The sequence below is a fragment of the Lithobates pipiens genome, unplaced genomic scaffold (assembly GCF_037356315.1).
Source record: "Lithobates pipiens isolate NorthernLeopardFrog02 unplaced genomic scaffold, aLitPip1_a1.2 Scaffold_18, whole genome shotgun sequence".
NCBI classification, from domain to species: domain Eukaryota; kingdom Metazoa; phylum Chordata; class Amphibia; order Anura; family Ranidae; genus Lithobates; species Lithobates pipiens.
The window spans coordinates 575352992-575378455 of NW_027507758.1; the positions used below are offsets into that span (position 1 = coordinate 575352992).

A 25464-nucleotide genomic window follows, 5' to 3' on the forward strand; every position below is an offset into this window, starting at 1 on the left:
AAGATTCATTGCCACACAGCTGAGGTCCCGGGTTCAATTCCAGGTCCTGACAACTTCCCAGTCACCCCCCTCATGTATCACAAATTTACAACATGTCAGTATGGCTGTCACACTACTCTAAGCTTGCAATATTTCCTCCTCCACTATCCCCCTTATAACTTTATCATCAACAGGACAGCCATTTGTCAAAGGGGTAATAGTAGATTCTGACCTCACCGTCAAGCCCCACATCCAATCATGGGCTAAATCTTGTCTCCTTAACCTCTGTAACATTTCCAGAATCTGCCCCTTCCTGACTAATGACACCACAAAAAAAGTATTTTTTTTGGCAATATCCTGCCTTGACTACTGCAACCTCCTTATCAGTTGCCTACCTTTTACACAGGCTATCCCCTTTCAGTCAATTATGAATGCTACTGCTAGACTTCTACAGTTCACTAACCAATCAGTGACTACTGCCCCTCTCATCCAATCTCTTCATCTAATGGATAACGCATAACATAAAAGCCATCCACAACACAGCTACATCACCAACCTCATATGCAAATATTGCCAAATTGTCCTCTCTGCTCATCCTTAGACACCTTGCTCTCTAGTTCCCCTGTTACCTCCTCCCATGCTTGCCTCCAGGACTTCTCAACCTCTTCCATCTCCTGGAAATCCTTACCAGGGATGATCCCGATATTCGAGTCGAATGTAAGTTCAACTTGAACATTGGGTTTTTACCAGTTCGACGAAATACCAAACATTATGAGACCGTCAATGCACTCTGAGTTCTCAATGCAGTGACGGCTGCTGATTGGCGAAAGCATGTACCTGACCTGCATGCTTTGGCCAATTACAGCTTGCTCTGCTGTGAGAGCCATGATTGGCCAAAGGCAGGGTGCTGAGTTCACACCCCATACTATGTAAGGCTGCTTAAACGGCAGCTGTATATATTGTTTCATGAATGAGAGCCGCAAAATTACATTTGTAAAGCAAAAAAATGCAATGTAAAACTGCTTGCGTCTGTAATTTATTGCCAGATCACGGCAATATAGATAAAAAATAATTGAAAAAAGCGGCATGGGTCCCCCCCAGTCCCTTCGGGTCTGGTATGACAGCCGTTACATGATGTCAGAAGGGGGTGGGGTCACCCGTTTGCGTCACTGGGTCGCCCCACCCTAAGCTGAGTTTTTTCTGTTTCTTTTTTTTCTTGGTCCATCAGACGCTGTGATAAAGGACTTGTCTCAAATTTTCTCTTGTCCCAAACTTTCTCCTGTCATTTTTACCATTTTGACACTTTTTTGATGAATGAGTAGGGATATTCACATGGGGGCAGGATCGGGGGATCCCCTTGTTAAAGGGGGCTTCCAGATTTCGATAAGACCCCCACAACCACCGTGCAAGGATGATGGGGATGAGGCCAAAACACCCTCCCCATGTTGAGGGTGTGTGGTCTAGTACAATTCAGAAAGGGGGGGCTCTCTCACCCCCAGTTGCAAAATTATGGATTTTGGGGGGGATTCTACGCCATTTTTTTTTAAAGTTTGGCACAGGGTTCCCCTTAATATCCATACCAGACCTGAAGGGCCTGGTATGGACTTTGGGGGGCCCCATGCAATTTATTTTGGTGTGGGGCTCCCCTTATTATTCATACCAGACCCAAAGGGCCTGGTAATGGACTGGGGGGGAACTCATGTCGTTTTTTTCTTTTTTATTTGCATTGATACATGTCCCCTGGGGCAGGATCCGGGTCCCCAAACACTTTTTTGGCAATAACTTGCATATAATCCCTTAAAATTAGCACTTTTGATTTTTCATGTTCGTGTCCCATAGACTTTAATGGTTTTGCACAAATTTTTTGCCTGTTCGCAAGTTCTGATGCAAACCGAACCTGAGAGTGGTCGGCTCATCCCTACTCCCTACCCCAGTATGTCCAGTCAGTTCTTATCCTGTCTGCCTTTAGATGATCCTTGAAAACTTACTTATTCAGGTAAGCCTACCCCACCTCCACCTTAAAACTGTTCTTGAGTCACCTCCATTGGATCATCTCCTGCAGGTACCTTTTGTACCACCTCCCCATCCTATTCCTTCTGTATTGAACTGTGTTTTTTTATTTTTTATTTTTCTTGTGTTGTAATTGTACTATCCCGTTTTATATTGTAAAGTGCTGTGCAATATAGGAGATTAATAAAGTGTTTAGAGACTGGTGTGAACCAATGTATAGTAAGCACAGTATACAGAATTATTAGTATACAATGCAGAGAGGTGCATAGTATGGAATGTGTGATGTAAAGTGTTGTATTACTCTGTCAGGGAAGTGTATAGTGCACAATGTACAGAATGTACAGGCAACAAATAATAATAGCCACAGTGAACAAACGCAGATTAACTCAGTTGACGCGTTTCAGCCTAAAAGGCCTTAGTCATAACCACGTTATGACTAAGGCCAACTGACTTAATCTGCATTTGTTCACTTTGGCTATTCAATAAAATGAAGACATTTTAAGAGCAACAACCGGAGTGTGGATCATTTTTTCTACATTACTCTACTCAGCCAGCTACTGTGGATAGAGCACCTGGGAGCTCTGCTATTTATGTGGTGTATGGGTAGTAGCACTGACTTTTCTGTTTATACTTTAATCAAAAGAGTATTCGGGTCCAGGCAGAGGTTGTTGCAGGAGAAAATATTTAGTTATGGAAGTGTTTGTGGCAGATGACAGACAGGAACATAGATAGCAATTGAGGTAGGCAGTAGGCAACAGGTCAATCAGGATTAACAACAGACAATTGGCAGATAAGTATTATAGCTCTTTAGCACTCAGTCAGCTTGTGATCAGACATAGCACCAGTCACTTCTGGATAGGGGACATGTTATGCATTGTTACTCGGAACTGTGAAAGTCCTGAAAGTAATGGAGATCCTACGTTTTAAATTTTGTAGCTGGGGGTGTCTATAATATGCCTGTAAAGTGGGGCATTTTTCCTGTGTTTAGAACAGTCCCTGCACAAAATGACCTTTATAAAGGAAAAAAACTCATTTAAAACTACTCGGGTCTATAATGAATTGTCGGGTCCCGGCAATACAGATAAAAGTCATTGAAAAAAACGGCAATGGGATTCCCCCCCAGTCCATTACAGGGTCTTGTATGAATATTAAGGGGAACCCTGAAACAAAATTAAAAAAAAATTGTATAGGGGCCCCCCAAATTCCATACCAGGCCCTTCAGGTGTGGTATGGATATTAAGGGGAACTCTGTGCCAATTTTTTTTCTTAAATTGCGTAGGGGTCCCACTCAAAATCCATACCAGACCCTTCAGGTCTGGTATGGATTTTAAGGGGAACTCCACACCACAATTAAAAAAAATTGTGTGGGGTCCCCCCAAAAATCCATACCAGATCCTTATCCGAGCATGCAACCTGGCAGGCCACAGGAAAAGAGGGTGGACAAGAGAGCACCCCCCTCCTGAACCGTACAAGGCCACATGTCCTCAACATGGGGAAGGTGCTTTGGGATAGCCCCCCAAAGCACCTTGTCCCCATGTTGAGGAGCCAGTGCAGCGGTCGGCCTCTGCAGGAGTTGGGACTAGTGTGGCACCAGTAGAACACTGCCCACTTGCGCCCCCCCACCTCTGCCCCCGGTGTGCGCCGGTCTCGCCAACCCATTGGTATGGCCCTGATTGATACATGTCCCCTGGGGCAGGACCCAGGTCCCCAAACACTTTTTATGACAATACCATGCATATAAGCCTTTAAAATTAGCACTTTTGATTTCTCCCATAAACTTTTAAAGGGTGTTCCGCGGCTTTCGAATTTGCTGCGAACACCCCAAATTGTTCGCTATTTGGCGAACAGGGGAACACCTGATGTTCGACTTGAACATCGGGCTCATCTCTATTCCTAAACACGTCGGGATCTTTGGTGTCCATTGACACTGTTTTGACCTTGTGACACTGTGAGATCATCATATGAATATCTTTTTGTATTTTTACACAAATTTACATGACTTACAGATGATCTTTCATTTTCATTAATATTCTCCAACCCCTTCATTTGGGACCAAAATATATCACATTTGAAACAGGCTGCTCTATATCTCTGCACTGGCCACTCTGGAATGGAAGCTCCCAATCTGAAAGCTTATTACAAAGTCACCCTACTGGATCAAGCAAAAACATGGTGGTCCACTTCATTCTCTCCACTCTGGAAACAAATTGAACAGGTTGCCATGCAGCAAGACTTGCAACTACTACTATGTACCTCGTGGATCCAACCGTGGCCACCATATACCTTTCTGGGTACAATTAATACAACTATGAGGGTCTGGAGCTCAATCTCCCAAATTACCAAAGGACTAAACTTGAGGACTTTAACCCACTTCCACTTGCACTCTTTACAACTCCTTGCTCCAAATCTACCCATCACCCGCTGGGCCACACACGGAATACATACTATTGGAGACCTATATACTCCAAGGGTTTGCATTCTTCCAACATCTCACTGACTCTTTCCACATCTCCAACAAGGACTTGTACATCTCCTTAAGCATTTGTCATGCTCTGTCCTCTCTATATGGACTACCTCAACACTTACCTTATCTCTGGTATGTCACTATGGATCTAAATCCCCTACTGTGAAGGGCACTTCTTTGATTTACAAGCTCCTAACTACCCCCAAACTGGATGAGAAAACCCAGTCCATGCAATACTTGGGAAATAAAATGTCACTACTCCTATTACTGGGTGGCACTCAGCACTCTGCATGTTCTCTACAAATATTTAACACTGGTAAAAAAATATGAAAATATCCCACAGATGGTACTATACACCAACTAAACTAGCTTGGCTATATGCCTCAACATCCCCTAAATGTTGGCGTTTGTGTGACAAATATGGGACCCCATCGTATACCTGGTGGGACTGCCCTCCCCCTTTCCCCACTCTGGACATCTGTAAACATCTTTCTTATGTCACTAACAGGATTTCACATCCATTTAACACCACAGATGACTCTGATGGAAATTGGGATAGAAGCCTCCATACTTGCCTCCTTTAACGCATCTCTTAATCACCCATGTTCTCATAGCGACTAGACTGTCCATACCCCACCAATGGAAATCCCTTTGCATGCCCACCATCCAAGAAGTAATTAGCACTCTCAATGACCACTACCAAATGGATTGGCTATTTGCTAAAGTCCATCTACACACTCCGAGATTCTACAAATCCTGACATCGGTGGCACCTAGATCCCAGGTGTACCCTCGTGATCTGATTTAGTCATAATCTCAAGATCTGACACCGGCAAGCCTTTCACTAAGGCCGCGTACACACGGGCGGACTGTTCGCCCAACTTTGTCCGCTGAACAGTGTTTGGGCGGACAGTCCGCTCGTGTGTGGGCTTTCAGCGGACAGTTTCAGCGGACAGTTTGACGGACAAGGTTTTTCGGAATTTCCGAAAAACTGTCCGCTGAAACCTTGTTTCAGCGAACAGTCCGCTCGTGTGTAGGCTTGTTCGTCAAACAAAGTTGCGCGCATGCTCAGAAAGGATTTTCACGCTGAAAGTTATAATGCAGTGTATAGGACGTCGTATTTTTCGTCCTGTCGTACGTGCCGTTCACGTCATCGCGCACCGTTTCAGCAAACTGTTCATCCGTCGTGTGTGGCCATGTCCGTCCATGCTAATTTTGAGCGGACTGTTTGCCGAAACTGTTTGACGGACAAAGTTGGGCGAACAGTCCCCGCGTGTGTACGCGGCCTTAGGCCGCGTACACACGGGCGGATTGTCTGTCCAACTTAGTCCGCTGAACCGTGTTTCAGCGGACAATCCGCTCATGTGTGGGCTTCAGCGGACTTTTTCAGCGGGCAATCTGACGAACAAAGTCTTACGGAATTTCCGTAAGACAGTCCGTTCAAACTTGGTTTTGTCCGTCCAAACTTGGTTTCAGCGGACAGTCCGCTCATGTGTAGGCAAGTTGGACGGACTAAGTATGGCGCATGCTCAGAAAGGATTTACACGGCCGAAGGTTGCATTGCAGTGTATAGGACGTCGTTTTTCTAGTCCCGTCGTACGTGCTGTACACGTCATCACGCACGCTTTCAGCAGACTGTCTGCTCATCGTGTGTGGTCAAGTCCGTTCATGCAAATTTTGAACGGACTGTCTGTCGGATTGTCTGACGAACTTAGTTGGGCAGACAATCCGCCCGTGTGTACGCGGCCTTAACTCTAATTATCTCCAGGGCTTTACATTAGGAAATTTGACAATACGTCACACCCCATTCATATCACTTATGCTCTCTGCTTGATTTTATGCTTTCCACTTTATCTTATACTCTATTTGTACCTTTTGTATCTCTTTCTATTACCAACACTGTAATATCATATCACTCTAATACCGCTTTATCCACAAACTTTATGTCATTACTTAAAACTTCATGGCATATCTGCTTCTGTTCTTTATATTAATGCACATCCTTGTACTGTTTGTATCTTAGGAACATTTTCAAAAAAAATCTTAATGGAATAAAAAAAAAAACACATACCTGTAACACCTGTGAGAAGTAAAGAAAAAATAATACCAAAAACATAACAAAGGTGTCAGATCATATTCCCCATTAGGGCCATGCAACACCAAGGTCTCCAATTGCTTTATTTATATTGATTCTTTCTTTGACAGGGATTTCTCACGGTTGCCACCAAGTCTTAAATAGGAAACATGATCCAAAAACTAAAAACAAAGCTGTGAAACAGAATGCAAGTTTTGAACAAAATGACAAGCAATGGCCTGACCATTCAAATGATTACATATAGCGGATTTGTGCAGGAAATCCTATCTATAAAGTGGTTGTTAAGCCACCACCACCCCACCCCCTCACTTACATGGCCTTGAATTTCTGGGCTCGTAATTGAATGAGGCCAGTGACAGAAACTATGTAGCGCTTGTTTTAAGGACGCCAAATGTCCATAGTAATACCGGACATACGTGACTCCCACTGAACTGATAAATGTTTTGGGTGTTTGTCCAAATGCCATAACAGCCGAGCTTTGGACTGAACCTTCCCTATTTTTCATGTAATTCCACACAGGCTCAATGATGTTGAGATCAGGGCTCTGAGTGGTCCATACCATATCTTTCAGAAGTTTGGTTGCATTTTTGGGGTCAGTGTCCTCCTCCAGAATACATTTGCGAGTGATTGAATGCTGAAGATATTAATGAATAAGAAATTGCCTGTACTTTGCAGCAAGGAGGAGAACGTTAATTCTGAATACATTCCTAACTTCATGTGCAGAAATGCATCCCTAAACTTACAAGGAACCTCCAATATGCTTCACTGTTGCCTGCAGACATCCATCCTTGTACGGTTTTCCCGGTCTTCAAAGATAGGTGTACCAGGGTCCCATTCGTTTTCTGCCAGGTTTGAGCTAATGATGCCACAGAATATTTTCCAACTGTGAGAAGAAGTCAGCAGGATCTGCCTTTCATCTGCTGCAAGTTTCTTTGGCTGTCCATTGTGTTTCTGGCACTTAATATGGCCTGTTTCTTTATTCTTTTGTGTGAAGAGCTTGGGCAGCACAAGTGGAAACATTTGTCTTCTTTAACCTCTTCCCAACCAGCCGCCGCAGTTGTACTGTGGCAGGTGGGCTCCCCTGGGTGAACCGAAGTAGCCGTACGTCGGTTCGCACGCATGCCTTAAGGCATGTGTGGCGCCATAGCCAATGCATGTGCCCGGCAGTCATGATGACCACCGGGCACCCGCGATTGCTCCACACAGAGACAGAATGGAGATCTGTCAATGTAAACAGATAGATCTCCATGCTGTCAGGGGTGAGGGGAGCAATCTGTTGTTCATACTAAGTTTGAACAATGATCTGTCTCCTCACCCAGTCAGTCCCCTCCCACCACAGTTAGAATCACTCCCTGGAGAACACAGTTAAACCCTTGATCGCCCCCTAGTGTAAACCCTTCCCTGCCAGTGATATTTACAAAATAATTTGTGCATTTTTATAGCACTGATCGTTCTATAAATGGCAAAAAATTGCGATTTTTATTACCAAAAATATGTAGAAGAATACATATCGGCCTAAACTGTGGAAGAAAATAGCTTTTTTTTTTTTTTTAAATGGTGATATTTATTATAGCAAGTACAACATTTAGTTTTTTTCACAATTGTCTGCCTAAACTGAGAAAAAAATTAGCTTTTAAAAAATAAATAAAAAATTGAGGATATTTATTATTGCAAAAAGTACAAAATTGTGTTTTTTTTCCAAGCATAAGATATTTTGTAGATGCTATAACTTTTGTGTACGGCTGCACAATTGTCAGTTAAAGCAACGCAGTGCTGTATCGCAAAAAATTTCATTGAGCAGCCAAATCTTCTGGGGCTGAAGTGGTTAAAATTTTTGCATGAGAAAGACCTTGTTGATGCTGTAGGACCATCTTATGCCTTGTTGCTATGCTCAGTCTAGCCATTGTGTAAGATTTATACACTGAACTGTGTGCTGTTTCTTTAAATTGTGAACAAAACATGGATTTTTTTCCACCCAGTTTTATTCCTCTTATACAGTTGATTCAGTGTGATTAAATTATTGTATTTTAACCTACAGTCATGGGAAAAATAAACCCCACAGGGTTTTCAACATATTCGAACAGGCAAATAAATCTTCATTCAAACAGTGCCTTCAGATAAAGTCAATATATTTTTAGTTACATAGGGATTGATTTACTAAAACTGAAAACTGCTAAATCTGGTGCAGGTGTGAATCGTAGCCAGACAGCTTCTAACTTCAGCTTGTTCAAGTAAGCTTTAACAAAAAAACATGAAAACTGTTTGGTTTCTATGCAGAGCTGCACCAGATTTAGCATTCTGTGGTTTTAGTAAAGCAACCCCATACATAGTTGTTAAGGTTGAATAAAGAATCCAGTCCATACAGTTCAATCTCTGTCAGTGTGTGTGTGTGTGTGTGTAATTATGTCCCTACCAATTCCCGTATCCCTGTATATCGTGTTTGCTAATGTTTTTTTGAAAATATCAACACTCCTTGCTGACACCACCAACTGTGGAAAGGAGTTCCACATCTTTACCACTCTAACAGTAAAAAACCCTACGTAGTTTAACCTTGAACCACTTCTCATTCAATTTTATTGAGTGTCCACGTGCCTTCTTAAAGATTCACCTTTGTTCCCCTTTTTCTTCTAAATTCCAGCTCCCCTATGTACCAATGGAGCATTCATATATCTTTTTTGCAAAAATATCAACGCTTTCCATTAATTCTACATACTTACTTTACTTGTCCCCATCAATATTTCCAGACGTATCCATTTGTAATGTCTTACTTCCTGGTCAGACGATAGGTTATGCCACAGGAAAGAGTTGACCAGCTGACCTCATTAGCATACTCTCTGCATCATGCACGCTCCCACCCACTCTCAGCTGCGTGTTTTTTTTGTGGGTTTTTTTTTTAATGAAATACAGTCAATCAGTGATCAACCTTCTCACTAAATACACAATATACAATCATATTGCATAGTGTATGGCCATCTTTATACAAGTACATAGAAGGGAGAGGACAGACAAACTCAGCTCTAAAGCCCCTTTCACATCTCTGCATAGCGGGAACTTGCATTCCCACATGCATGCTTCTTTTTTTTAATTCTTCTTTTTTTGCAAGGTGGGGAGGCGGTGTATTAATTGGAATAGTTATAAAAAAGTAGATAATTTTGGGCAAGAGAAGCATTTTCAATGCTTCTATTCTTCCTAGCCATAAAAGTTCATAAGAGGAAATATGGTGCAGATCTTTTATAGTTTATAGTTTTAGTTTTATAGTTTCTAATAGAGCTGGAATTTGTAATTTCATATGTGGAGGATGTAGGAGTTGTTACTTTAATTCCCAAATACGGGATGGATTGAGACATCTATTGAAATGGGAATTTTTGTTTTATTTGGGTTATTTGACGTTTAGAAACATTTACAGGAAGAATGCAGGATTTAGTAATATTAAGCTTGTAGTATGATACTGCATTATAATCTTGCAATAAAGAATGCACTCTAGTCAGAGAAGAAGCTGGATTGGTCAGTGTGAGAATCACATCGTCAGCAAAAAGGCCTATTTTGTGTTTGTGTCCTGCAACATTAACTCAAGATATTGTGCTATCATTTCTAATGGCCTCTGCCAGGGGTTCCATCATCAGGGTGAATATGATTGGTGATAGGGGACAGCCCTAGCGAGTTCCATGTAAAATGTAACATTTTTCAGAGATGGCATTGGATGTGAAAACTGAAGCTGAGGGTTTGGTATATAAAGATGAGATTGCTGAGATTATGGGACCATGGAGGCCAAATTTCTGAAGGGCTGCATTAAAGTAACCCCAGTGTACTCTGTCAAAAGCTTTTTCAGCGTCCAAAGCCAAGATTACGGTGGGTGTTTTCCTTTGTTCTACTAGTTTAAGGAGATTAAATAATCTGCTGGTGCTGTCAGGTGCTTATCTCCCTTGATAAATCCTACTTGATCAGCTTTCACTAGTGATGGAATTACTTTAGCTAATCTATTGGCCAAAATGTTTGCAAAAATTTTCAGGTCCATATTTAACAGGGAGATTAATCTAAAATTTTGCAGGGTGTCCAGCCTCTTCCCTGGCTTTGGAAGAGTAATAATAGTGGCCTGTAACATTTCTTCAGGTAAGTTGTCTTGTTCTACAAATCTGTAGAACAATTCTCTTAAATGAGGAACTTACGTTTGAGAAAGGAGTTTATAATATTCTGATGTGAAACTGTCGGTACCGGGTGCTTTGTTTGTTGGCAGGGCCTGAATAGTATCTGAAATTTATTTTTCTGAATTTGGAGCATTTAGTGACTTCATGTTTTCTGTAGTCAGGGTGGGTAAAGTCACTGAGTCAAGAAAAGAGTTAATAGACTGGGTTGATGGTTGAGGTGTTTCGTTGTCTAATTTAAGATTGTACAGGTCTCTATAGTATTTAATGAAGGCATTGGCTATGGAGGTAGGGTGGTGTTCTAAAACTCCACGGTGGGGATCCCTACTACTGTTCAGTTTCAGAGCGTTGTTGTCTTTTTTAATGTAAAGTAAGTGTATGTAGAATTTATTTTTTTAATGTAATTTGCTAATAATTTACCTGCTTTGTTTCCCTGAACATAGTACCTAACTTTTGTTTGTTTTAAGTCATTTTGATGCTCTGAGATGAGTACTGAATGGATTTTTTGTCTACACTCATATAAGTCAGATTCTGTTTGGGGAGACAGATTCTGTTTATGTTGTTCTAAGGTTTTGAGATTCATTAATAAATTGTTCAACAGCTTTGTTCTCTTTCTTTTTTCCCTTGCAGCCCGCCTGAATGAGTAAGCACCTGCTATAAGCTTTATGGGCACACCATAAGGTAGCAATGTTAGTGTCCCCATTGTTGTTAATTATAACAAATTCTATGAGATGATTACTTAGTCCAGTTGAGTGCTCTGGATCAGACAGCAGGTCTGTGTTGTTTCTTCACAAACAAGCAGGAGTGTTGGAGTTCTGTTCTTTCAAGACTATGGAAACTTGAGTATGGTCTGACCATGTGATGGAGTGAATGGTGACGATAGTGTCCCCTGTAGCAATTGGAGATCTGACAATATAAGGTTTATCCTTAAGTATGCCTGGTGGGGAAATGAGTAATAAGTATAGTCCCACTCAGATGAATGTACACATCTCCAAGTATCATAGAGGTCAGCATCATTTTGGAAAGGTCATGCCTATGCGACTGGCTTGGATTAGAGCAGTCCAATTTTTTGTTGATCACACTGTTAAAGTCTCTGCATATGATTAGTGATCCTTTATGGATTTTATCTATGCGTTTGTGCATAGTTTTCAGAAATGCTGTTTGTCCCTTGTTGGGGGCATAGAGGTTCACCAGAGTATAGGTGGTATTGTTCATGTCGCAGATCAGTATTAAATACCTGCCACTTGGGTCATAGACAATATTAATGCAGTTGGAAGGTGATGGAATGTTTGATTGCTATTAATACTCCCCTTTTTTTAACTGGAGCAGTAGCGTTAAAGACATGTGGGAAAGCTTTATGTGAACACTTAGGTTGTTTATTAGTCTTGAAGTGTGTTACTTATGCGCAGAGTACTTCACCTTTCAATTTATCCATTTCTCTCCACATGGAGCTTCTCTTGAATGGACTGTTTAGGCCATGCACATTTAAAGCGACAATTGAAAGCGTCATGAGTCCTTATAGGGTGTCAGTGGTAGCTGTAAAGTTATTCAGAAATAAGTGCAATGGTTCTTTTTTACCTGTAGATGGTGCTATGATACCAGAGATGGGCGACAAGATCAGCTTAATGTCGATGGAGTCATCAGTCTTAGGTATCCAGAAGATGGTAAAGATGAGATGTTCTTTGGTATCCACGGGTACAGTAAAAACAGGATAAACACAATTAAGAACAAAAACATGAACATAAAAAAGTGAGCGAGCATAATGCGAAGAATTTTGCAAAGGATTCAAGGAGGTTTTAGCTCCTAGTAATCTGAAATCCTGGTGTGGCCGTGGCAACTGATATACAAATATCTGGAAGGATGTGTTGTTCCAGGGCCACCCTTGATAGTGGGGATTTTGAGGGAAGATTGTCATTCTCCTCAGGAAGCAGGCCCCATTTCCTTGCAAGATCTAACCCATCTTCGAGTGACGTTATGACACGAGTGCAGTTCTTTCTTGTGATGAGGATTTTAGTGGGAAAACCCCATGTGTATTGGAATGTATGATTCTGGAGAAGTTTGGTGAGTGTAGCTAGACTCCTGCATGCTGCCATAGTATGTTGATATAGGTCTGTGAGCACTGATTTATCAGATCAAGGGTTAGGTAGTGTTTTGTTCTTTCTAGCAAAATCACATGGCCTTGTCTTTGATGTGAAAAAAAATGGATGCGGGCAACAACATGTCTGGGAACTTTTTCTGAAACTTTGGTTTTGGTAGGCGGTGGGCTCTGTCCATTATTACCTCCCTGTGAGGGGTATCAGGTAAAAATGTCACTATAAGCTGTTAGACATAGTGCCTGAGCTCTGCTGGGCTCATAGTTCCCCCCCCCCCCCCCTGCAGTTTTATATTGTTTCTTCTTGATCTGTCTTTTAAATCTGCGATTTTAGCTTTCATGGCTGGCACTTCTCCTTCTGTGTCATCATGTGCATCCACCAGCTCGTTATGGGCAACTGTGAATTCCCCCATGTTATCCTCAATATGGCTGACTCTGTCACCTATAGAGGAGACATATTTTCTTAGCTCTCTTCCTCAAATCTCTATGCAGGGATCCCCTGAGGGTGATCAACATGTCCCTCATCACCACCTTTTTTTATTTTTTCAAACTAACATCCCAAACTAAAATTTGCTTTTTTTTTTTTTTTTTTTCGTATTGTTGCTAATATTGAAAAAAAAAACACATTGTTTTTGCAAGTTAATATCACAAAAAAAAGGGTCGCAAGCACAAATGTAACAATTGTCCTGGTCCATGGTATGTACAGGTATGAGAAATGATTAATCATGCACTCTACCGTGTGCCTTCAAAATTTTTTAACTGTGCACCCTAGACAATTGATGCTATTTTAAAGGCAAAGGATGGACACAGCAAATATTGATTTGATCTAGTTTCTATTATACAATTTGTAGGATTGTAACTTTTTAAAATGTATCTTCTACTATCAACATACCCCTTGTTATAACATTAGCATTGCAGCACACCTTATTGGTATATTGGGGTGCTTCATACTCTCCCAATCTGAGCTTTGTTATACAGGCGATTGCAAGAGACTTATAGAAAGTAAAATGCAGGTACTGTGTCTTAATAGGTACAGATTTGCATTAATTTGTGTATTGCTCCACGAGCAGGACCCTCCTATTCCTTCTGTATTGAACTGTATTGTAATTGTACTGTCCCCCCATCTGCATTCTAAAGCACTGTGTAAACTGCTGGTGCTATATAAATCCTGTATAATAATATAATTAATATTTGATATTTACATGAAATTCAGCTTTAAAGCAAATTATTTTTGTTATACTTTTTATTATCCGATTCTTCGCATAATTTTGCCTTTTATTTTTTTGCCCTACAGCTGTACAATACCTATCAATCTGTAATGCGTTGGCTACCAGGAGGTCACAAAACTGTGAATAGGAATGCCACTGAGATGCGTCAGTTCATTACAGGAACCTTCACCAAGTACAAGGATCAGCTGGATGCCAACGATCAAAGAAATCTTATTGATGCCTTCTTTATCAAGCAGCAAGAGGTTAACTCTTTATGTTATATAATATTCTAAATTACCTTTAGTACAACGTATCAGTGCATGTAAATCTGCAACCATAGATCTGCAAAAAAAGTATCATATAAAGGATACTAATGTTTATGCCTTTGAAGACAAAGTTTTTTAAAGACCCGGAGAGATAAGTATTTATGTGTGTTTCTGACCAAACCAAATCGTTCCTAAGCACTGGTGACCAGAAGTGGTTGGTATACTCTAGATGTGGCCAAGCCAGAGTTTTTTTAAAGTGGTAGAAGATAGCTTTATCTCTTTAGTAAATACCCTTACTAATAGATGCTATTAGTCTACAAGCCTTACTTACTGCAGTTTGGCATTGCCTACTATTGCTGAGCCTGAGATTTTCTAGGACCCCCAGATCCTTTTCTATCCTTGTATCTCCCAGAGGCTCTCCCCTGAGTGAGTAGCTTGCATTCATATTTTTAGCCCCTAAATGCAATGATATACTTGATTAAAATCTCAAGGTCCTTTTTTGATCTTTTATTCAACAAAAATATCAATAGAGTTTTGAGGGACAAATCAGATTATACAAAAGGGGTTGTTTACAGATTGAGAAATTCTGGTCAACACCTTAAGAAAAACATATTTGGAGGATCCAGACACTTCATACTGAGAGTACTGCCAACCCACTAGTGTACCAAGGAGAGACTTTTTCTGACACTGAGGGAAAAACCTCTGCCCCTTCAATGCCATCCTCTATAGCAAGTGTCCATGATCAGAAATGCAAACTTACACACTTAGGTGCAGCCAAAAGAAGGTGTGGGGCATAAGTCCCTAAGTCAATTTAGCAGTCCATCTCTTGGCACCCCCGAATGGGTTCCCACAAAGGGTGGGGAATTAGCAAAATGGCTTATTAAATGCTTAGCAGAACTATCCTTCTTTTCCCATTCAGAGAGCAAAGACCTTTTACCTACATAAAGTTTCCTTTTGATATGCTTTGTCCAGCAGAGGGGCATGCTTCTCAGAAAAGCCCAGCAAAGTCTGACTAGGCAGAGTTAACTCTTACCTCTCCAGCAGCGGCACTTCTGCATTAACTAAATAATGTGGTGCACACAGTAGAAAATACATTTAATTCAGAAAATGTAAACACAACAAACACAGTAATACCTCTGTAAGCACCGGCTTACATTCTCCCATGCATATTATTCCAAGAAATTACATGTTTTTTTTATTTTTTTATGTTTTACCTAAAGAATTTTAAAAAAATTGCTGTTCCTGGCCAAATTGGATTTTTTACTTTTTTTTTTTTTTCATTGGTGCATGTTCTATAGAGAAGTGTCCATGCCCAATGCTATTTTTTTATCACCCCCTGCATATTAGCCCAGAAAATGTAATTTTTTTTTTTTTTTTTGACAGATGTGGCTACTATTGATTTCAGTGGGGTTCAAATTTGCCATCCAAACTTCTTTCAAATTCTCTGAACTGAACCCAGGGCAGTTTGGCTCATTACTGCTAGTAATGTATTCTATTTGCTTTCCCCACTGCCAGGCCACACTGCTCATTTGGCAATTACATGAAAGGAGCACCTCAAATGTTTTCTTTTGTTGTTCTTTTCAACAATGTACCTCCAATATTGCACTCTATTGATTGCCCACAGCCTTTGGCTTCTGAACAGAGTTTATTGTTATTTTACTGGTTCTGCCCTGGATTTGCATATTGTGGCAGTCTGGAGATAAATGTAACTTTACTGTTGGAAAAAGATGTGTCATAGTAACTATACAGTGAAATTATGCCTTGTTGCCTCTACTACTACTACAAAGGAACATCTTTTTTTCTTTTCTTTATTTCCCAGGAGAAATCCAAATCCCCCACATATTTCCATGATAAAAATTTAACAAATGTCATTACCAACCTGTTCTCTGCTGGTATGGAGACGACCTCAACGACTTTGAGATGGGGGCTTCTGCTAATGATGAAATATCCGGAGATTCAAAGTAAGAATACTGGTGGTGATGTGCTTAATGGTGTCCAACAAAATCTCAACAAAATAGATCATATAGTTTGTTGTGTGGAGTCCTCTGCATGCTTTAGTGAAGATATAAAACAATTTTTGAAAAAGCTTCTAAATAATTTTTTTTTTTTACCTAAAATCAATACCCAGAGTTATGATACCAAACAGAGGACTACAATAATATTTTACTGCAGACCGCATCTACAGTGCAATCTCACCAGGCATTAGCTGGTTACACTTCCTTGAAACAAACAAAATTAATTAATTTACCAGCCATATCAACTCACTCAATGTTGTTGTGCACTTCTTTTCTATCCTCATGTATTCATTCTTAGAATGGGTTTCCCAATTACCCTGCCTAGTCTGAGTTATACCCAAGCTAAGGAGTCTGAGTCATCACTCCTAGCCTAAACTGTGCTCATGTGGTTACCAAATAGACTAAAATAGATTAGGTGACTAGCCTGCTCCAAATTATTCATGACTTTTCATGAAAGTAAAACAAGAATCTAACAAAAGAATACTTAGTTGTGCAAAGCGCAATAAAAATAGGAATGCATTATGTTTGGTAGAAAATGCCATGTTAGTCCACATTATTGATGGAGAAAATTGCAAGTAAATTCAAAGGCTTAAAGGGTAACTCCACATGTATAGACAGTTGCTAAAGAGGCCATATTGCCATTGTTATTAAAAATTACTTTTTTATTTCCAATCTGCAAGGTTGTAAAATTCAATACAATATGGCACCCTGTACACAGTTGGTACACAGAACCCCCCCCCCCCCCCCCTTTGGGGATGTAATTTCCCACTTGTTTGGCTCATTTCCAGACATCTGCACTGAGATACAAGTTCGATTTTTGGTATCCTCTGAAAAAAAAATTTTTTGGGGTGAGTTGCTCCAAGAGGTTTAATTATTTCTGAAGGGATGCAAACCCTCAAACTTTCATCATTAGAACTTTGCAAGTGCATCAGCTAATTAATAATGAAAACGTAATTTCCATTTAGATTCACTCTACAGACAACAAACAGCTGTTTCTTCAGAGCAGAAACAGGTAGGAATCTGCAACAATGTTTGACCTCTTGCCGAACATGCCACCATCATTATACTGTGGCAGGTTGGCTCTCCTGCGCAAACCATCGTAGCTGTACTTCGGTCTGTGCAGGGAGGCTAGTGGGTGCGGGTCCAGCGGACTCGATGTCTGCCAGCGACCCATGATCGTGGTTTACAGAGACAGAACAAGGAACTGCCTATGTAAACAAGGCAATTCCCTGTCCTGTTCCCAGTCATTGGGAACAGCCATCTCTGTTATGTCCTAGGGAGCCCATCCCCTCTATAGTTAGAACACACCCAGGGAACCCCTTGATCACCCCCTAGTGTTAACCCCTTCCCTGACAGTGACATTTATACAGTAATCGTGGCTATTTTTAGCTCTGATCGCTGTTTAACTGTCACTAGTCCCAATAAAGTGTCAAAAGTGTCCCATCTGTCTGCCACAATGTCAAAGTCCTGATAAAAATCGCAGATCGCCACCATTACTGGTAAAAAAAAAAAAGAATAATAAAAATGCCATATATCTATTCACTATTTTGTAGAGGCTATAACTTTTGTGCATAACCAATCAATATACACTTCCTGTTTTTTTTTTTTTTTTTTTACCAAAAATATGCAGAAGAATACATATTGGCCTGAACTGATAAAGAAATTAGTTTTTTAAAAACATTTTTTAGGAATATTTATTATAGCAAAAGGTAAAAAATATTTTTTTCTTTTCAAAATTGTTGCTCTTTTTTTGTTTATAGTACAAAAAATAAAAATACCTCCAAAAGAAAGCTCTATTTGTGGGAAAAAAGGGTGTTAATTTTGTTTGGGTACAACGTCTCATGACCACGCAATTTTCAGTTAAAGTGACGCAGTGCCATATCACAAAAAATGGCCTTGTCATTAAGGAGGCTAATATAAAAAAAAAATGTGTTTGTTTGTTTTTAAATAAACAAGCCTTTACCAATCACTTTAACCACTTACAGACCAAGTGGTTAAAGTGATTGTAAAGGCTTGTTTATTTAAAAACAAACAAAAAAATGTTATACTTGCCTCCTCTATGCAATTGGTTTTGCACAGAACAGCCTGGATCCTCCTCTTCTCGGGTCTCTCTTTGCTGCTCCTGGCACCTCCCTCCTTTGAGTGCCCCTCAGCCAGCAGCTTGCTACAGGGGGCACCCAAGCCAAGCCAGAGCTCCGTGTATCCATTTAGACATGGAGCCCTGAACTGGCCCCATCCCCTCTCTCCCTTGATTGGTTAACTGACCTTGATTGACAGTTGCGGGAGCCAATGGATAGAGAAGATATTGAAAGAGAAGTCCCTATGGATGCAACTTGCAGGTATTATTTAACTGAAAGCAGGACATGTAGAAAAATATAAAATTAAACCTTTTCACATTACAGGGAAATGTGCAACAACATTTATGATTTGGTGTTTGAGTATACATGTAAAAATGTTTGCAAATATTTAATAAGCTTGTGAAATGTTTTGCAGAATTTATCTGCCTGTATCCACTAATCAGGTTGCACCTTTTAGCAGTTTAGATGATCCAGCACAGTGAAAGATGATTACTGATTAGCTGTCGTGGGTTTCTTAACTATGCTGATCACTACAGTCATGGCCCTGAAACACAGGGGCCTGGATCAGTCTGGCTACACACTGATTTCATTGGGCCGTAATGCCATTTAGTAAACGCGTGTGGATAAAATGAATGTTCTGAAAATGTTTGGGAATCTCATCACTATTTCTATTAAAGCTATCACTAGAGGAATATCTTTAGAGATTAGAACAGTGTGGGACCCAAAGGTTTGGCTGTGGGGCCTCATTGCACTTTAAGACAAAAATTTGGTAAAGTTTAGGGCAAAAGTTGGTGTTTGACACAAGCTGTTACAGACAGTAAGTTAAATCATTTAGTTAATGTTCAATGTGGTGAAACACAATCTTCAGTTATAAACATGCCAAAAAAAAAAGAGCTATCTGGCGTCTGAGAGTCTCTGCACCGCATGCCCAAGGAACAGAAATAAATGGAAGGAACTGAAACTGGACTTTAAAGATGCCAATACAAATAATTATATAAAAATGTAAATGTTATTGTCATTAAAATAGACAAGAATTTCATTATAAAAAAATCAGGAAATATCCATATGGCTTTGTACCGTGCTGATGCCGTAATTTCCTCTCTACATGTTTCACCAGGCTATGGCTTCTTCAGAGAATAATGTACATACTGCATGTAGAATCACTGAAGATTTAAAAACAGCATATTATTAAGTAAACTAAAGTGGGAAATATACACAATAATTGCAAATTTTTAATATAGGTCTTCTGGGGGGCTCCCCCACCTGTATTGTATCATGGTAGTTCAAATTAACCTGAGCTATAGGTCAAACATCAACAATAAGTTTCAAGGAGATATTATTATACCGAAGGGGAGAACATGGGCCCCAGAATTGCATGCCTAAAAAGGGGAAAGTAGGTAATGAGTAAGGGCTCAATAAGCATATTTTGTTATAAAAGGAAAGTAAATGATGAGTAAGGGCTGAATAACTCTTTTCTAGACAAACCAAAGACCAAAAACATATCTGCCGCTTATGTGAATAAGGAGAGAACCACATAGGCAGGTGCGATTTATCCTATGCATTAGGATTAAAAGCCTTTTGTGTGTAGCAGCCTCCCCAGCAACCCCTAATACTTACCTGAGCCCTATCTCTATCCAACGATGTCCACGAGTTCCTCGGCCGTCCGGGACTCTCCTTCCTGATTGGCAGAGATACTGCAGTGGCGCCATTGGCTCCTGTGGCTGTCACAGTTAGTTAGCCAATCAGGAGAGGGAGGGGACAGGGCTGAACAGCAGCTCTGTGTCTGAATGGACACACGGACCTGCAACTTGGCTCGGGTGCCCCCATAGCAAGTTGCTTGCTGTGGTTGCACTTGACAGGAGGGAGGGGCCAGGAGCAGTAAAAAGGGATCCAAGAAGAGAGGGATCCAACTGCAGAGAGCAGTTAAGTATAACATGTTTGTTATTTAAAAAAAAAAAAAAACTTGAATTGTTTGAACAATATGAGGCTTAACCTCAAAATATGCCAACTTAACATATGTTCATATGTAGCTGCTTTTATTATTGGATTTTCCATTTAGTAAAAAAAAAAAATCATTCTGTCAAAAGTTAGCTCCTTTTGGCTAGAAAGGAGACCATCAAATGAACCATTATTAGAGAACTATTAAAAAGTTCCATATGTAAACTTGACTTTACATTATATACCAGCAAATTGTGATATACTGTATACTGTTACCAGTGGTCTTTATTTTGGCTATTTTCATCTTTAACTGCATATTTTTGATTTATTGTCATGGTTGACTATAGAGGATGTCCAGGATGAAATAGATAAAGTCATTGGATCTGCTGTTCCTCAGACTGAGCACCGGAAAAAGATGCCATATACAGATGCCGTTATACATGAGATTCAGCGGTTTGGCAACATAGTACCGTCTAACATTCCACATGCCACCACACAAGATGTTACATTTAAAGGTTACTTTTTACCAAAAGTAAGCACTGTAATTATTGTTTTTTTTTGCCTTATTGCTTTACAGGGTCTAATACTTTCCATTTTCTAATAATTTCCATTTTACAGCCTATCTCCAGAAACCCCAACCCCACTAATTGATTACTAATATAATTTTATTGTGTGGATGCCAAGGGTCCCCCACAACCCTGAGTGCTAGAAGGATGAAAAGTGTGATGGCTGTCATGGAACTGAAAAATAAGTTAAATGCCACGTACACACGCCCAGACTTTCCATCAGAATAACCTCCAACAGTCTTTCCGACTGAGTTTCCTACAGAGTTCCAACCGAACTGACTTGCCTACACACGATCACACCAAAGTCCATTAATTTTGAACGTGATGAGGTACAATGGGACAAGAAAAGGAAGTTCAATAGCCAGTAGCCACTAGCTGCCCTTGCGTCGTATTTGGTCCATCAGACTAGCATACAGATGAATGGTTTTCTCGATAGGAATTGATTCCGTTGGAAAGATTTAAAACATTTTCTATTTCTAGGTCCGTCAGACTTTTTGAAAAAAGTCAGCTGAAGCCCACACACAATCGGAATATCCGATGAAATTATTCCGTCTGACCTTTCTGCCGGAAAGTCCAGTCGTGTGTACGTGGCAAAAGAGGAGCTCCATGCTTCCCCCAAAAAATATATCAGCATCTAAAAACACTGTAGCTGCTGACTATCAATATAAGTCACCTATAGGGATGAGCTTCGTGTTCGAGTCGAACATACGTTCGACTCGAACATCGGCTGTTCGCCCGTTCGGCGAATTCCAAACGTTATGGGCCGTTCGCGCCAAATTTGTGTGGCGCTCACGGCCCACAATGCACTGCGTCATCGCAGTGCATTGCTGGCTCATGATTGGCCAAGCATGCACTGTGACCCCGCATGCTTGGCCAATCACAGCGCCAGCAGCGAGGAGAGCCATGATTGGCCACAGGCAGGATGCCTGTGGCCAATCATAGCTCAGGCTGTGTAGTACACGCCCCACACTATATAAGGCCGCCAGCATGGCGGCCTAGTGTAGTGTGTTGGCGTCTGAAGCAGTTAGTGGGTGTTCTGTGTACCTTCAACACAGTACACACCGATCGTTTTCGGCCGATTTTCGATCTTGCTGTTGTGTAGTGGTTGTTGTCTGTGTACCCTGACCGCAGTATACACCGCTATATTCACCTCACCTATATAGCTAGTGAAATATCTTTTATAATAGAGCTTGCAGTCAGTAGTGTTAGGAGCTTGTGCGTGCTGTCTGCGTGCTCTGTACCCAGTACACACCGCTATATCCACCTACATAGCTCTTCTCCATTTGAGCCCACTTGCCATCTGCAGGAGTTATTGGAAGTTGTGTGTGCCTCCAGCACAGCACAGTATACATCTGTATATACCCCTTTATCTCTGGTGTTCTATAAAAAAGGCATCTGCAGGAGTTAGTGGGTTTTTTGTGCCTCCAGCATAATATACACCTGTATCTACCCTTTATTGCTGTTCTCTAATAGAGCCATCTGCAGGGCTTAGTGGGTGTTGTGTGACTCAATTACAGTATACCCCTTTATCTCTGGTGTTCTATAATAAAGGCATCTGCAGGAGTTAGTGGGTGTTGTGTGACTCCAGCACAATATACACCTGTATCTACCGTTTATTGCTGTTCTCTAATAGAGCCATCTGCAGGGCTTAGTGGGTGTTGTGTGACTCCATTACACTGCTGTTTTACCCAACTCCCTTCAGGCCATTACCATGTCTGGAAGGCCAGCAAGGAGAGGCAGACAGGCGCGAGCCAATAAAAGAGGGCAAGCAGGCTCTGTGTCTAGAGACAACAGTGCTGGTCGTGGACGCGGTGCATTGTCATCAGCACGTGGCCATGGGACACGCTTGTCCTTCTTTTCGGCAGCTGGACATGTTGAACCGCAACATGCCAACGACTTGGTAGAGTGGATGACCAAGCCCTCTTCACCCTCCTCATCCTCTCTCACCCAGTCTCAGGGTACTAGCAAAGCAGCTGCCAACGCATCGTCTTCCCTCCTCTCAATGTCATCATCAGTGACTCCTTCCCTAGACCCACCACGTCCTCCTGAGGAGTCTCCTGAACTCTTTGAGCACAGTGTTGGGTACATGCTCCAGAAGGATGCCCAGTGTTTTGTGGGCTCTGATGATGACACTCAGCTAGAGGAAGGCAGTAGCGTGAGCACAGAGAGAGGGGATGCTCAAGAAGGACAGCAATCTGGCAGTCATGTTCCACAAGCTGCAGCATACTGCCAGGTTTGCTACAGTGATGAAGAGCAAGGGGATGATGAGGGCACTGACTCCACGTGGGTGCCTGGAAGGAGAGAGGAGGAGAAGGAGGAGGAGGCACATGTCCAACGAGGCAGGATGCCCTCCAGGGGCCAGCTTAGGGGCAGCACACCGACTGAATCACACCGCAGAGCTCCGCCTGTGCAGGGCACTGCCTCTGCGCGTTATTCTAAAAGTTCTTTGGTGTGGGCCTTTTTTGAGACGAGTGCATCAGATCGCATCGCTGCTATTTGCAACATATGTCTCAAGCGTATCTCGCGTGGCCAAAACATCAGCCGCTTGGGCACCACATGCTTGAGCAGACATATGTTGACCTGCCATGCAGCTCGTTGGCAAGCGTACCTCAAAGACCCACACCAAAGAACAAAGCGGACCTCTCCTTGCTCCTCATCAGCTGGCATTTCCAACCCCACTAGACCTTCAGTCCTCTCTGAAACCTGCTCTGAGAGGAATGAAGGTGTAGAATTAGGTGTGTCACAGCCAAGTGCTTCCGGGAACTCTGCTAGCGGTACACCCACGTCCGATTATAGCAGGCAAATGTCCCTGCCCCAGCTGTTGGACCGGCGAAAGAAGTTCACTCCCAGCCATCCACATGCCCAGCGGTTCAATGCTAGCTTGGCTAAATTGCTAGCACTTCAACTGCTGCCTTTTCAGTTGGTAGACTCGGCCCCCTTCCGTGAGTTTGTACAATGTGCGGTTCCTCAGTGGCAGGTCCCCAAACGCCACTTTTTCTCACGGAAGGCGATTCCGGCTCTCTACCGGCATGTGGAAGGCAATGTCCTTGCCTCGCTGGGCAGGGCGGTCAGCGGTAAGGTGCATATTACCGCTAACTCATGGTCCAGCAGGCATGGACAGGGACCTGTCTTTCACGGCCCATTGGGTCACTCTTCTGGCAGCTGGGAAGGATGCAGGACAAGGTGCAATAGTGTTGGAGGTTGTTCCGCCACCACGCCTCCAAAATGCTACTATTGGTTGTGACACACCTCTCTCCTCCACCCCTCCTCTTCTTCTTCCTTCATGGCCTCTTCCAGTGCTCTGTCCTCAGAACCAGCGGTGCTTCGTAGGCGTTCCAGGGGCTACGCAAGTACGCAGGCAAAACGATGCCATGCCGTGCTTGCGCTGGTTTGTTTGGGGGACAGGAGCCACACTGGGGCGGATGTTTTGTCAGCTCTGCAGGGGCAGGCCGAGAGGTGGTTGACGCCACGCCAGCTTAAGCCAGGAATGGTGGTTTGTGACAATGGCACCAACCTCCTCTCCACCCTCCGACAGGGACAACTGACCCATGTGCCCTGTGTAGCTCACGTCCTTAACCTGGTGGTGCAGCGGTTCTTGGGCAGGTACCCCGGCTTACAGGATGTCCTGAAGCAGGCCAGGAAAGTCTGTGTGCATTTCCGCCGATCATTTAATGCCTGTGCTCGGCTGACTGAGCTCCAAAAGGAGTTGAACCTGCCCAAGAACCGCCTTATATGTGACATGCCCACCAGGTGGAACTCAACGTTGGCCATGCTGCAGCGGCTGCACACGCAGCAGAGGGCCATCAATGAGTACCTGTGCGACTACGGCACCAGGACAGGGTCAGGGGAGCTCGGTTTTTTCTCACCACGCCAGTGGGGCATGATCAGGGATGCATGCACTGTCCTGTCACCGTTTGAGAAGGCCACAAGGATGGTGAGCAGTGACAGTGCATGCATCAGTGACACTGTACCTCTTGTCCACCTCTTGGAGCATACGCTGCGTGGAATAATGGACAGGGCACTTGAGGCAGAACAGAGGCAGGAAGAGGAGGACTTCCTTGCCTCTCAAGGCCCCCTTTATCCAGACAGTGTTCCTGCTGTGCCACCCATCACACAGGAAGAGGATGAGGAGGAGGAAGAGGAGGAGGAGGATGATTGTGTCAGCATGGAGGTGGAGGCTGGCACTCAGCATCAGCAGCAGCAGCAGTCTTGTAGGGATGATTTACAGTCCCAAGAAATACATGGACTTGTACGTGGCTGGGAGGAGGTAGCTGCGGATCATGTTGCCCTTAGTGACCCAGAGGACTCCAGACCGAATGCCTCAGCTAACCTACGCTGCATGGCCTCCCTGATCCTGCAAAGCCTGCGGAAGGATCCTCGTATTCTTCGGATCAAGGAGAGGGACCATTACTGGCTGGCCACTCTCCTTGATCCACGGTACAAGGGTAAGGTTGCCGACCTTATCTTGCCATCGCAGAGGGAGCAGAGGATGAGACATCTCCGGGAGGCCTTGCAGAAAGGTCTGTGCAACGCGTTCCCAGAGACTGGGAGTTTACAAACTCCTGGTCCTGGACAACGTGTTGCTGAGGCATCGGTCAAAAGGAGCAGTGGA

General features: G+C 42.4%; 1 protein-coding gene across 4 annotated transcripts in view; it reads left to right on the top strand.

Moving 5' to 3' along the window:
* Positions 1–25464, top strand: part of LOC143989055 (cytochrome P450 2K4-like) — a 69502-nt gene that overhangs the window by 38055 nt on the left and 5983 nt on the right. For 3 of the 4 annotated variants that reach the window (XM_077489061.1, XM_077489062.1, XM_077489063.1), the window contains 3 exons: positions 14076–14252; positions 16075–16216; positions 20634–20818. In XM_077489061.1, coding sequence (XP_077345187.1) covers positions 14076–14252; positions 16075–16216; positions 20634–20818 — 504 coding nt within the window. Of the gene's footprint in view, positions 1–11869; positions 12354–14075; positions 14253–16074; positions 16217–20633; positions 20819–25464 lie in introns of those variants that run through there. The other variant, XM_077489064.1, reaches the window with a different exon arrangement.